At 38.2% G+C, this 15384-nt stretch overlaps 1 protein-coding gene across 5 annotated transcripts in view; it reads left to right on the top strand.

Annotated features, from left to right (window-relative positions):
- Nucleotides 1-15384, top strand: part of septin7a (septin 7a) — a 42367-nt gene that overhangs the window by 4428 nt on the left and 22555 nt on the right. For 4 of the 5 annotated variants that reach the window (XM_056254579.1, XM_056254583.1, XM_056254582.1 and 1 more), the window contains exons 2-3: nucleotides 3909-4005; nucleotides 11239-11345. In XM_056254579.1, the coding sequence (XP_056110554.1) occupies nucleotides 3909-4005; nucleotides 11239-11345 (204 nt within the window). The remainder of the gene's footprint in view (nucleotides 1-3908; nucleotides 4006-11238; nucleotides 11346-15384) is intronic. The other variant, XM_056254581.1, reaches the window with a different exon arrangement.

Here is a 15384-nt window from a genome sequence, read left to right as displayed (position 1 = left end):
TCTCTCTCTCTCTCTCTCTCTCTCTCTCTCTCTCTCTCTCTCTCTCTCTCTCTCACTCTCTCTCTCTCTCTCTCTCTAGTTCCCTTTTGATCTCTGCAAGGTGAAGCTTTTGGTTAGGTGTCATCTAAAAATTCCTTCTAAGTTGCTGTTCACGTCACTTAGTTTGCACACTCAAGTTTGTTATTTTAAAATTAGACGCACAACAAGCGGATGAGTATTGTGACAAGCCAGCGAGATGCAAAATTTCCAACTTTTCAGAATGCTGCAAGCGCACCGCAGGTCATGTGACAAGATCCATCCAATCTGTTAGAATAATTTAAAGTTATTATCAGTGGGCAATGGTTATTCATTGCCTTTTCAGTTCTAACGGTAGTCTAATTACCTCAGACAAATCCAGAGCCGTTGCGCAGGAGAGATGGTTTCACAGCAGAAGCTCTGTTTGCTGATGCTTGGGCCAACATTTTTTTAGAAGATCATCAGACTGGTCTTTGTCCACTCTGAAATAGGCTTTGAATCTCTTATCGTCCAGGTGGAGCTCTTGGATAGGTTGGTGAAAATCTCAGTGTTTTCTTGGCGTTTTCCTTTTTTTAGACGCGAGATGTGAACTTCCCCTAAAAGGGATAGTTCTCCCAAAAATGCAAGTTCTGCCATCATTTACTCACCCTCATGATGTTCCAAACCTTTATGCCTTGATTCTGTGTAACGAACAAGGAGGATTTTGCATAATGTCCAAGCTACTTAACATGGTACGTCTTGATTAACTGTTTACATTTATTTCCATGTACTGGATGAAGCCATTCATCTGTCCAATAATAACCCAGATCAGGGGCCCAGAATGTAACCTTGAGGTACAGTCGTCATGTATATCATATGTGTGAGCGTTAACATGTTTTATTTTTGGTTGTGTGAGTCCTTGTGGACCAATTCTGTTAAATGCTAGCTACACCACAGGAATATCCAGTTGGACTTTTTTGGGGGTCTCTGGCATGTTCCTCATGGCGGTCTGAGGTGCTTTTTGCTGCTGTGTGGTTGAGAGTGAGACCATAACAATTTGCATGTTCATTTGTATAGGTTAATTCAGATGAATTCAAACATGCTGAGCGTCTCATCTTTGAAAGGTTTTTAGCCTTGAAGAAGGAACATAATTTACACCCTCCCCGTTTACCCCGTGAGATCAGACAGAGTACGTGTGTACTCGAGTGCTTCTCACACTTCAACACCTGCCCTTGAACACCAAACGGTAACATCAGCAGGAAGTGGTGCAGGACATTTATATCAGACTTTCATTTGGTTTTGAGAAAAAGCATTGCTTATCCATTGTGAAAATGGAGTAAGAGAGAACAAAATCTATGTGCAATAATAATTATAGCCTAATTAAATAATCTTAAAGGGATAATAGACTGGTTAATATTAGACTGGAATGATTTCAAATCAACTTAGCATTTACATGATTAATTAGATGTTAAATTTTTTGCTTTATTCCTACTGAAATTGATCTTTTAAAGTGCATGTAAATGATGTTAAATGGCATTGGTTCTCATAAGTTTCATAACTGATCATGCTGCAACAAAGTTGTATTTGTGAATTGCCTATTGGCGAGTATCCACGTAAACATAGTTGGTTATGTCTTAAGTGAACAGTTGAGAAATAAAACGTGTATTGGATCCGTGCAGTTCTTTAAGTGACAGCAGCCTAATAAACCTGATTCTGTCTTTTAATGTTAATGTTTTAAAGTTAATCAAACAACAAAGGACAAAGAAAAAAATCACTCACTGCTCTTGACTGAATAACTTTTGTAACTTTAATAAGGAAATCTATATTTAATTTATACAGTGAAGACTATGCAGTGTTATTTTACATTTTGATTAGGCCTATTCAATTTCTGTACCTGAAAACTACTGTTGGACCTTTGAAAAAACATCAAAAGCGCTGTTTATTTATTTTGTATGTTTGTTCTGTTGTATTTATTTGTGCTATTGCTCGTATTTTATTATTTGTTCTCATTTTATTACTTGTCTTTAACAATATTTGACATTTATGAGTTAGGCTAGTAGTTTTTGGTGTCATAAGCTTATTTGTTAAGGTTATGGGTCAAAAACAACGAATAACCGGGCCTCTTTCATTGAATTGATGTATTACATTTTTGTGTTAGGGCCAGTGAAAATTTAGGCAAGGCTATTGAAAATTTAAACCACTGTCTTGACCGGGCCAGTAGATTCTGTTCGCTAATTTGTATTCGCAAATTTTATAAAAGTGATCATCACTGAATAACTACTTTAGTCTAAAATTTAGCTCTGTTCCTAACACAAAGCTAGCTTAATACTTCTGAAGATCTTGAATCTAATGCATGAGTCGTCTGAGCTACCGTAACCTTTACAGTGCGTTGCAGCATACTTTCTGAATCATCATCACAAACTTGCATCTATTCAGCTGCATACGTGTCCCTTCAGGACATTTCCTTTTGTAGTGTAAGCAGAATGCCATGAAGGTTTTGATAGTCAAATGAGTTGGGTTTTTTATGTGCTGCAATCACAGATGTTTGATGATTTTCAGTTTCAGAAGAAAGAAATACTATTCAGAGAAGGCCTGATTTATTCAGTGAGATGACTTTTACTGTCAAATTTACTGGCAGCGTAAGCGCTGTGGAAGTCTAGTGCTGAAGCCCAATTTCTGGCCTTCCTGTAATTCTGTATGTTTAGAGAAGTGGTTAAGTTGTTCAGCACTAGGCAAACACTATGTGCTGTACATTTTTGTGGTTTGTATTAGAACTAAAATAGGTTGGGTATTAACAGAAGCTTCCACAGATGTGTTTTGTTCTCAAACTTATTTGATTGATTTGGCATCAGCACAGTAATAGGTCATTAGCCATTTTACACCTGGTATTAACATGTATCTTGTTTGATCTGGTAATAATGTGACCATTGAACGGGGTTTGATTGACCACAACAGTGTTTGGAGACTGTTCACACTTGTATTCACTTGAAATTGGATCACCTGAGATGGATGTTTATACCTGGTGTTCTATAATTTATTATTCATTGGCTGCTCAACATCAGCTGTCAATCAAACCTGAGCCAATGGTTGTGGTGAAGCTCTTAGTGAATCGCAGACCAGCAGTTACAGGTGAAAACCTCTTAATGCACTTTAGCGGTTATCTTTCTTTTCTCATTTTCTCTCTTTCTGTTTATTTTGTGTATGTGGATACCTCTTTCCCTGCCTGGTGGAATCTGATCCGTCCGTCCGTCCGTTCATCCATTCATCCATCAATCTGTGGAACAACACGATCTGAATGCTCTCCAAAGTAGCAGTAAGTATGCATACAATCATTTAAAACCTTGACAAAACGCACAAAAAAAAACAATATATCGGTTCAAAAGGGCAGCTGTGTGCAACTTTCTGTTTTTGACACCCACTTTTCAGAGTAGAAAGGAAGTCAAGCTGTATTCACATGTTTTCGCTATGGTGTTTATCAAAAAACACCAAATACAAAGTATAGAGACGAGAGACTCTGCCCTGCTATTCACTGTTGCTTAGCAAAATACTCTGTTCATAAGCTCCACCAAGTCGTGGTTATCCATGTGGTTATTATAAAGACATGGGGTGGACTTTTTGTTTTGTTTTGCACAAGCAAGCATTGACATTTTCTCCAGAAAATTTAAACGAATATCTTTTTTAAATGATCATTTGTCTTAAAGCCCATGCTTTTAACTAATTACATTTATTATAGCCAAATTTCTATGCTATTGTTTAAGTGTCAAACCCATTTTTTCTGTTTTTGAAGATTCATCTTGTTAACAGTAATCAAATGTAGTCATGGATGGCCGCCTACGTGTTTCTTATTTGTGTTGTTTTGTCAGACTAGCATGACAAAGCCGTTGACTGTGTTTGGTTTTGGTCTACAGCAACAGAAGAACCTTGAGGGGTACGTGGGATTCGCAAATCTCCCCAACCAAGTGTACAGAAAGTCTGTGAAAAGGGGCTTTGAGTTCACTCTCATGGTCGTCGGTGAGTAGCTTCTGTCCAGTTCATCCCACTGCTGCCCACAGAATTAAATTAAAGTTCATTTGTCATTTGAGGAGAATTATTACCTTTTTGGAATATCTGCTAGACCTTTTCTTTCATTTAAAAGTAAAGTTGATAAACCTTAAAAATGGGTAGTTCACCTGAAAAAGAAAATTGTCATTGTTCTGAATTTTCCTTTTTCCTTGGAACACAAAAGAAGATATTGGAGCTTGACATTTCTAATTCACTGGAATTAGAACAGTCTGTTAAATTTCTTCTTTTATGTTTCACAGAAAATAAGGTAATATGGTTTGGTTCAACTTGACAGAGTAAATTTTGACCAAATTTTCATTTATGGGTGAATTATCCCTTTAAAAAAAAACATTGTATGTCCTTTTGAGGTTTGCGACATATGGAAAAAAGTTTGAATGAAACTTTAATAAAAGCAGTGTCAAAAATAGAGGGCTGGTGACCCAGCTTACAGTGCTATGTGGATTATATGCACTCATGTGTCTAGAGGTATATGGTTTCACACGGGCCGCTTCATGCCGGGCGCTGGCAGCTGTGCGCTGAAATGCATTAGTGATGGATTTCACATGGAAGAACGGAACGAGAGAGCAGGGCTCAAAGTAACGCGCATTTGAAACAAATGTGCTTCCCATTCTCCCATGGACCTGGGGTTTTTCCCCTCCCTTGGAATGTGTGTGTGTGAGCGTGGCCTTGTGGGTGGGAAGTTTCCTGTAATCCCATTCATTCAGCCTGGCCTGAGGACTAGTATCTACCTCAACCTTCAGCTCTTCAGACTCCAAACACAACACAACCTGAAACTGTCACTGACGCCCACCTGGGGTCACCTCACATCCTGCTCATAATGGAAGTAATCCAGAGCAGAAGCTGTGTTTCTGACAGTTTTTTAGAAATCCATCTCCACAGGATTTTGGGAGGAGTGTTGGTGCAGCTACGCCCTGGAGTTTCCCCCTCTGCTGCACACTGGGCAGGAAACGAGCTTTTAGATGGCAATTTGGTGTACAGCGTGTAATTAGAATCGCAGGATAATTGAAAAAGTGCAGCGCTGTCAAACACTTCCAGCTCTTTCTTTGGATGATAAAGACACAGATGTTGTTGTTGTTCAGACCATTCGTCTGTGCTCAGTGGGTCGTACAATGTGATCTTCTATGGGTTTTAGACCTGTCTGTTGACTGGCAGTGGGGTAAGAGTCATGAGTCTGGTGAAAGTCAATATTTACCAATCATTAACACATTTACCAGCCATTTATAAGGATTGACCTTGATTCTTCTTCTTTCTTCTTCTTTCTTCTTTCTCTGCTTCTTCTTCTTCAACCCTGAACCCACATACACTATCACATGGCCTTCTGCCTCTAAATATAAAAATAATGGTAACTTGATCAAACATTAATATTCATATAACAATAACAATATATATATATATTTTTTTTTATAGAAAAAAATAGAACATCTCAGATGCCACTGCTTTGGCTCTGAGGCCCCCAATATCCTTATCTTTGATGACTATTTTGACTGCTTAGGATTTTTTTCTTTCTTTTACAAACCACTACTGGCACCCAAATGGAAATTTATAACTATTCCAATAGAGTAGGACTGGTATGACGTCACTTTGTAGGCCAACCGAAAGTTAGCATCACACTGGTTCCCTCGTCGAAAGCCCAATAGGATTTTCCCATAGGCTTTTGGATTATTGCTAAAAACAAGCTCTGTGATCAACAAAAGCTTATGATACTTACACGTTTTGTCCTCAAGATAATTATCACAGATGAACACAACTTTTAGCCTAAATGCAGTCGCCAGAAGTAAGTAGGCTATAAACGAACTACACCACGTTCCCACGAATTCAACGTCACCACCACTAAACTTCCGACAACTTTCAGTTTGTATCTAAAAACATTTTCCCAAGACGTTTGAGTTGGAATAGCACAATTATAAACATAACAAGGCTGTAAAAGTGGACTGAGTTTACCTTTTCGGCGTGATGACATTTAATGTCCCCGACAGCCTCTGTAGTTCCATTTAGCCATTCGCCTTTTTCAAGACACGTAACAGCTTCATTCATAGAATAAAATGTGAAAGTGTCTTGAGCTTGTGTTCACCACAGACCTTATTTCAGCCATTTAACCAAAACCCCATTAAAAAAAAACATTGACTTCGGGAAGATGGAACCGTAAGTGCTAAAATGCAACTCGCTTTTGCGTTTTTTTTAGCCTACAAAGTTTATATATATATATATATATGCGCTGTATATATCTTTCTGACAGCACACATAAACGGATCTTCTTTCCTGCATTCTGGTTTTATCCGAGCCAGTGAAAGTTGTTTGGAAGTTCGTGGTGAACTCTTTCCCTGCCAGCACAGGCCTGAGCTTTTCCTGCTTTCCAGCTTCCCCCACCCCTATCATTCGATGGGGAGTTCCTCTGGAATAAGCCCCCTGGTTTACACAGCTGTGGGATATTTCCTTTAAAGGAAGAGTGTTGGACCCTTAATGATCCGCCTGGTGGTCTTTGGGTTGAACTGCTCCAGTGGCATGACTCTCACCCCGCTCTTCTGTGGCTTTCCGTAACACTTAACATCTCTTGTTTAGATTGCCTCCATTTAAACAGTTTGGACTTATTGTAGTGTTTGCTGTGTCTGAGAAGTGTTCTGTAATGGTTAATGTTGTGCAATACAGGAGGCTTGATGGATGCTTGTTGTGTGTTGTTTTTCATCTGCTCAAAGCATGCCTGTTAGGATTTGACACAGCACAAACAGTGAGTTTCGTAACGCACAGAGACAGGGCGGGTTACAGATACCGCAGTTTTGCATTTTTGGGCGGCTGACAGGAAAGCCCTGATCTATCATCATTGTTGACACAGAGTTCAATGAAGGACTCTGTAATTAGCTCTAGTGTTAACATGGTAAACCTTCTGCCCATAGTCACCTTTTTGTTCATTTATCAATGTCTTTCTCTCCTTCCTCAAGGCTAAACTCTGTCTGTATGTGCACTTACATCTCTTGCATGGGGCGATTCAGAGTTTAACTAAAAGGAATAGTTAAGAAAAAAATGTTGTAATTTACTCACCATCATGTTGTTCAAAACCGAAATGGCTTTCTTCCTACATGGAACTAGAATGTACCCTTTTGTACATTCTGTCAATTGCAAGTAAATGGAGAAAACTGACCAACCATAAACTTTCACATTATTTTTATGAAAAAATATTTTTGTCTCTGTTATAATGTTTGCTACAAATATGCAAGAAAAAACAAACAAATAATGTAATAACTGTTTTAGACACAGAAAGTGAACCTGCACCCGTCACAATAGCTTTGTAATGTGGTTCCTCAAATTTTCATTTTGGAGGCTTTTATATTTCACATAAATCACCGGAAGAGAAAAAAATATTCAGACATCTTATACAGTATATGCTTTTGATGGTAAAAATTCAGCTCAATCAGATGTTTTCTTTACTTGTAGACACAAATTTGCGTTGCCAATCAGCATTGGTCAGACTATTATTCTTCAAATCTGCGGATTCTGATTGGGTGTGAGGGTTTTTATTCATCTGCTGAAAAAAAAAAAACATTCTGAAAGTTATTCCAACAATTTCATTATAGCTGTTGTGGACTTTGCTGTTCTGATCAGGCTGTTATATTAACACTGTGTATCAAGTTTTGTTAAGGTTGCATTCACAACATATAGGTCAATTCATGAATAATGAGTGACACCAGGCCATTTAATTCACTAATAACTTTGCAACGCTTCAGTGAATCAGGTAACTTTTTGCCACCACCACTATCCCTTGCTGCTGGGTGCCTAATTTGGTGAAGATCTAACCAACAGCCTAGGAGGAATTTGAAAAAGCAGGTTTTTAAGAAAATTCAAATTGTCCCGAAAATGTTATGGCGTGAAATAAAGTTATGATCCAAAATGCAAATCGCCTTATAGTGCCTTTAGTGTCAGGTGGGTGTCTGTCTCTGCTCCTGAGTAGTGGTGCATGATAAGAAATTCCTGCCAAGTTTGGGTCTCTATGATTTATGGTCTCTGACACCCATACACTTTTGAGGCAGAAAGAATAAAGAAAAAACTCAAACTCAGTAGGGTACCAGTGCGTTCTGTGCTTGGACCCCTAAATATACAATCTACTCCTGCAACGCTGCCACCCTGCAGCTTGCATGAGATTGCGTTTTTCCGGTCTCTGGCATTAACATGCATATGAATGAAAGTCAATGGAGTGAAAAAGTGTAGTGTGATTGCCCTTTACACACTAAAGCCAATTGTTACTCTTATCTGATGTTTGCTTTTTTTTATTTTGAACCCTGCATGGATCACAGAAGAAGCAGCAGAATATTTACATCGTTCCTTTCCATACAATAAAAATGAATGTTAATGGCTGCTGTTTAATTCCAAAAAGGACAAAGGAACTCATGGGTGCAGCTCTCAAATTGTATTTACACATTACTCAAATCTTACTTGCACAATATTCAAAAACACAATTTTTACACTTTTTTTTTTTTTTTTAGCTGGGAGAAACAACGTAGTTTAGCATAATTGCAGCAGAATTTATCCTTTTTGAAGCACTTGTCCACTGTCATTGTATGGAAATGAACAACGTGAAGAGCATACTTTTTGCGTTGTCGAAAGAAAGTCATACAGATATTTGAAGTGACATGAGGATGAGTTATTTGAGTATAATGTTTATTTTTGGTGAACTATCTGTTTAAAGATTTTGTACTAAATTAGTGTCCTTAAACAGCTGCAAGTTACGATACCATAACTCCTACAAGCCACAATTCCATAAAATCTTTTTATGTGGATTTCTTGTAGCAGGGAAATTCTTTACTCTGGCAGCCCTATTATTCAGTATCATGTGTCTTCCAGCAGTAACTCCACCATCGTGACTGTTTTTCTGGTCTCTCAGCTGCACTGGTTCCAGTCCAGAGAAGGGCAGAAGTGCACCCCAGTACCCGCTTTGCTCCACCACTCGCTGCCTGCTTTTATTGTTTCCTTAATTCATTATGACATTTTAAAGAAGACCGTATTTCACTCCCTGTTTTCAAAGACCACATTCAGAGAGCAAAATAAATCCTGTTGGGTTTGCCCTCATTCTGCTCAAAGACAGCAGTTGGTTTTTGCATCCCTCCAGGCTGTGAGTGGAAGATGTTTCTTTTGCAATGGTGAGGTCACTGTTGTTCTGCCCTTCTGGAAAACATTTAGGATTTGAAAAGAAGCTTTTCTTTGTTTGAAGGTTCTCTCCCTGTTTTACGTGCTGCTTTGGCTGGCTGTGGAAGTGGCACAGGGTTGGGCACTTGTTAAAGGTCAGGAGAGAAGCCCAGCGCTGCTCTGTGCCAGCATGCACCCAGTTTCCTTCACACTGTCCTCTTTGTTCCAGGCCTTACAGGAACCACGTTGCCACGCATCCAGTTGATGGATTGCTCACGGATGCTTGGGAGGAATTATTCTGTGAAAAAGTCAATTGTTGTTGGAGACGTGCATTGTGGGGAAGCACTTGAAGTGTGTGGAAATCAAATGTCAGCAATATTTTTATTTAACATACATTTGCTCTGAGTAATTTTTTGGGTTACCTCAGGTGGTTGCTAAGGCATTTCTAGGTGCGTGCTAGGTTGTTTTGTGTAGTTGCTTGTTGACATGCACTACCGTTCAAAAGTTTGGGGTCAGTATTTTTATTATTTGAAAGAAATGAACACTTTTATTCAACAAGGATGCATTAAATTAATCAAAAGTACCAGTAAAGACATTTGTAATGTTACAAAAGATTTCTATTACAAATACATGCTGTTCTTTTGAGCATTCTATGAATTCTATCAAATTCTATCATAGAATCCTGAAAAAATATAATTATGCTTTCCAAAATTTTTTTTGAAGCATTACTCTTTTCAACATTTAAAATAATAAGAAATGTTTCTTGAGCTGCAAATCAGCGGACTGGAGTAATGGCTGCAGAAAATTCAGCTTTGCCTTCACAGAAATGCATTACATTTTAAAATATATTCAAATAGAATACCATTATTTCAAATTATAATAATATTTCACAATATTACAGCCTTGGTGAACACAAGATAATTCTTTAAAAAAAAAACACTCAAGTCTTACGGACCCCAAACTTTTGAACAGTAGTGCAAATCATAAGAGTTCATAATGTATTTTTAGTCTACTAGGCGAAAAATCATAAGTCTAGTTGGTTAGAAAAGATACCGTGTACCTTTTTCTAAACAACCCAGGTAATTTGAGTTATTCATATCCATAGCACAAACTTTAGCATTCAATTAATCCAGCACAGTTTAACACTTAGGGTTAAAGGTTAAGTATGAGAGATGGAAACGCCACTTATAAAGTTTGTCAAGTTTTTTTGAACATCCTCTTTGTTTATTTGGTTCTCAGCACACCCTCTAGTTCTTCTCCTGGTTTGTACTTTATCATGTTGAGTCTGAGTTTCAGACTGTTTAAAAGTTCTCTCCATCTATCCAGATAAATAGTTGTATTCTCTTGTGGTTCATGGAATTTCACAAATTTCAGATGCTGTCAGCGATTCTCAGACTCAAGCTGGGAACAACCCCATATAAGTTCATACAAAACTGATTACATTAGGCCACTCCTCTAGACTGATTTCCTGTTTTTGGAGTTAAGTTAAAAAAACTGAAACATCTCAGACATTCCAAGTGCTGAGTTTTGGTAGATTTGCAATGATGTGTCTTATAGGGCCCTATGATTTTCGCCAATGCGGAAAATGCAGACAGAATCGTGGAATCCAGTTCTTAAAATAGAATTTATTGTATAACGTGGAATGTCACAGAATTTGGCAAATTTCTAATTAACAAAACAAAAGTAGGGATGTATATTATTAATCAAACCTCCATTGTAACGTACTTAATTTGATAAAGTATTTTGTTTTATTATTTAAATTAATTACATTTTAAAAGATTGATTTAAAATGATTAAAACTTAATTAAGCCATTAAAACGGAAAATGGAATTTGTGAATAAATAAAACATATTTAATTGGGCCCTAGCTTTAGCAAGCACCATAAGTTACTAAAAATATTTAATCAAACAGACATGTAAGAGGAGAATGTGTAGAACATTGTGAATGATGGCTGTACAGATTGTGTGGAAATCTGCAGACACAAATTCCACACAGTCCTTGTTCACAAACAACAGAAGTGATGAGTGAGTCACGTCCTGACGTAATGTCTTATTCTCTGTCCTGCAGGAGAATCAGGTTTGGGAAAGTCTACACTCATCAACTCCCTGTTCCTGACAGACTTGTATTCACCAGAGTATCCCGGACCCTCTCACAGAATCAAGAAAACTGTTCAGGTAAGATCCACTCAGTATATGGATGTATCCTCCTTTTACCATGAGATCACTATAAAGCGCTACAGTGGCGACATATTTTGTTGGCCAATCTGTAAGTTCGCATCACCCTGGTTCCCTCGACAAAAACCCAATTGGAGTTTTCCGTTGGCTTTTGGATTATTGCAGAAAATAAGCTCAACTAAAGTTTGGTTCTTACATTATACATTTTTAAGGCTAAATCTACACAAGTAAAAAGCTAAACATTATCTATAAACAAACTACACCATGATCGTATGACTTGTATCATCACCAACATTAAGCTTTGGACAACTTAATTAAAAAAAAAAAAATCCTAAAATGTTGAGTTAGGATAGTTTGCAAAAGCATGATTATAAACACAATGAGGCTGTGAAAGTGGACTTGTGAGTAGATGAGTTTAAACGGCATCACACCGAACAGTTAATGTCCCAGACAACCTCTGTAGTCCCATTTAGACACTTGTTAGCACTAGCAGCCATGATATTACTTATGTCATAGAATAAAATGGGAAAATATCTCTAGCTTTAGTCGAACACAGACCTTATTTTAGGCATTTAACCAAAAACCCATTCAAAAAACCCATTGACTTCAGGACGATGGATTCAGAAGTGCTAAAATGTGTCTCGTTTTTGGGTTTTGGCCTACAAAAATATGTCATCCTGCAGCACTCTATAGAGCGGTTTCTTGCATCTGGATCACATATGCCTCAGTCTGCCATGTGTAGGGCTGAATCTTTTGCAGAATCAGCAGTATTCTAGCATCAGCCTTGTATCAAACTTTTTACTTAGGAGCTCATGCTAAAGACAGCTTCCCATTTCTCTAAAGGCGCTTTTCCACTGCAAGGTACGGGTCGGTACGGCTCACTTTTTTGGTGCTTTTCCATTGCATGGTACGGCTCACTTAAATAGTACTACCTCGGTTGAAGTTCCAAACGAGCCGATACTAAAATGTGATGTGTAAACACTGCAGATCACTGATTGGTCCGAGAGAATCGTCACTACCAGAGTATTTGGATTTGCGCACGAGACACCAAACCCAAACAAACAAACTTCTTCGTCTTGCAGTGAAAAACATCCACATGTCGAGAATCAAGAAAACCATTCCATATATATGCTCCTGTGTTGTATGTTTGTTTGTCGCGTTTACAATAATGTCACTGCAGTAAAGGTGGCGCAACTATAACGATCAGTCTATACTCCCACCCACTTTGAAGCGGTACTAAACTGCAACTGAAAAGTGAGTCGAGCCGTGCCGTGCCGAACCGTACGATAGAGTGGAAATGCGCCATAAAGCAGGGGTTTCCAATTCCAGTCCTTGCGCCTCCCCGCTCTGCACAGTTTGTATGTCTCTCTTATCTGACACACCTGATTCAGATCATCAGCTCATTAGAAGAGAGCTCCAACTTGGGTGTGTCCCGATTGAAGGGGTCCCTACACAGTGTTCACTGCTCACTACTCACTTTAGCATGGGATATCTGTTGCAGTTCAATTCACTAAAAATGCGTTCATTTGCAAAACTCTGTGATGTCATCAAACACAGACGAAACTCAAAGTTGTGCATATTAGAGGAGTTTAAAGGATTAGTTCACTTCAGAATAAAAATTTCCTGATCATTTACTCATCGCCGTGTCATCCAAAATGTCTGTTTTTCTTTCTTCAGTCGAAAAGAAATTAAGGTTTTTGAGGAAAACATTCCAGGATTTTTCTCCATATTGTGGACTTCACTGGGCTCGAACGGTTTGAAGGTCCAAATTGCAGTTTCAATGCAGCTTCAAAGGGCTCTACACGATCCCAGCTGAGGAATAAGGGTCTTATCTAGCGAAACGATCTGTCATTTAAAAAAAAAAATATATATATATATATATATATATATATATATATATACTTTAACCACAAATGCTCGTCTTGCACTAGCTCTGCGATGCGCCATGCATTGTGTAATAACGTTGAAAAGCTCATGCGTAACATAGGCGGAAAACTCAATTTAACTTTCTCCTCCAACTTCAAAATCGTCCGACATCGTTGTTACCTGTGTTTTTGTTTTTTTGTAAAGGGCGTTTGTAGTCTTTGCATGTTCACTTTGTAATCACTAGGTCGGTACTTCCACCTGTCACGCGTGACCTTTTCAATGTGATTAAGTAATGCGTGGCACATCGCAGAGCTAGTGCAAGACGAGCATTTGTGGTTAAAAAGTATATAAATATATATATATATTAAATGGCCAGCCGCATACAAATGCCTGCTTCGGATTGGAATCTCCCTTAATGGTGAAATACTCTTTAAAGTTCCCTTCACAGCACATATATGGTTGAATGGAACCCACCCCTCAACTGAGCGTGTCAGATAAGAGAGACATGAAAAATGTGCAGAGCGGAGAGAAACAAGGACTTGAATTGGGAGCCCCTGCTCTAAAGGAAGGAATATGTGATGTGGCCTGCTGCTAAAATACCAAACAGCAGCTGTCAATCCAGTGAGCATTAGAACTGGATTGACAGGCATTGGCAATCTCTATCAAACACAGGTGTGACCCATGATCCCTCACATGCTTTTGTGGTATGTGGTTTTACAGCTATTGTAAAGAATGCAGTGATTACAGTGCCACACTATTCACACATTTCTGGTGTTTTTGCAGTCTACAAGACATGATCCTATGTCCGATGTCTATGCTGATAGATCAGGAAATTATACTTTAGTAGAAATGGCTCAGTTTTGATATCATACTGCTCTTGGCTCATGTCAGGTGAAGCATTAGGTTTATATCTGGATTAATCTTAGGAAAACATAGTTTCCATTGAGATGCCCTTTAATCAAGTCACCACTGCCACACATCTGATGAGATGAACATACTGATTGAATAACATGACATGCTGCTATACTGTAGATATGAACAAGTAGATGATGCATTAGCAACTGTTGCTAATTGCTGTCATACATGTCTGCCACATTGGAATGGTCAAAATCTGCCCATAAATGCGTGCAAGTAAATTGATAGATGCAGTGTGTTATTAATGCTACACCCCCCCCCCCCCCCCCCCCCATAAAAATATGTAACCATGGCAACCATCTCATTAGTCTGATTGCATAATGTGCAAATTGATGGAGAATAATACAGCCTTGATTTTTAACTTTTTTTAACTAAAAAAACATATCACTACAATACATAACAGAAATCATATGCACAGTAATTACTTTAAATACTGGGGTAATTTAAACAGTATTTGTACTTGTAATATATATTTTATTATTATCGATTTCCAAGCATAATTACAACAGAAGTATACATGTACTGTAAACAAATAAAAAAAACTGTATTGGGGATGTGTATAGGATATTTATATGACCTATGTTAACTGCAAAAACTGTATTATATAAACATATAACATTTAAATGTTGTCTGTTCCCAGATTGATTATTGACTAGGGCTGGATGATATTGCTGAAAATATAGCTCAGTTTTATGTTATTGTTTCTTGAGCAGCAAATTATAATGATTTCTGAAGGACCATGTGTCACTGAAGAATGTGTAATGTGAGTAATGGCTGCTGAAAATTCAGCTTTATACCGATAAATTACATTTTACAATATATTACAATTTGAGTGAGTGAAATGAGTTTACATGCTGATAAAATACCAGTCTAAGAATCTGAAGCCTCTGCTGTCAGATAAAACCGATCGTGTCTCTGTTCTATCCTCCACAATGAACTTGTGTGTGGTTGTTTGCCTCTGAGAATTCTGGGAAGTGAGTCAGAGAATCAGCATGTGAGTGATTTGTGCAGGAAGATAAGCTTCATCACTGACGTTTCACACTGTTGCGTCACTCTTTGCTAACTGAAGAGCTCAAGATCTCTCTCTGTGTGTTTGTGTGTGTAATAGATGTGATTATGATGGCACACGTTAACCACCCACTCTGTGGTCTGGCACCAGTGTCCTGACTATTCCAGGCCTGTGTGTGTTTATTTGGCAGTACTCATTGAGATTAGTTTTGTTGTTTATGTAAAGTGTTGGCAGCTCTAACTGGATATG

This window comes from Rhinichthys klamathensis, unplaced genomic scaffold, assembly GCF_029890125.1.
Source record: "Rhinichthys klamathensis goyatoka isolate OS25496 unplaced genomic scaffold, OSU_Roscu_1.1 h1tg000111l_1, whole genome shotgun sequence".
Lineage (NCBI taxonomy): Eukaryota > Metazoa > Chordata > Actinopteri > Cypriniformes > Leuciscidae > Rhinichthys > Rhinichthys klamathensis.
Note: the sequence above shows the minus strand (reverse complement) of the source record. Positions and strands in the feature narration are given on the sequence as shown.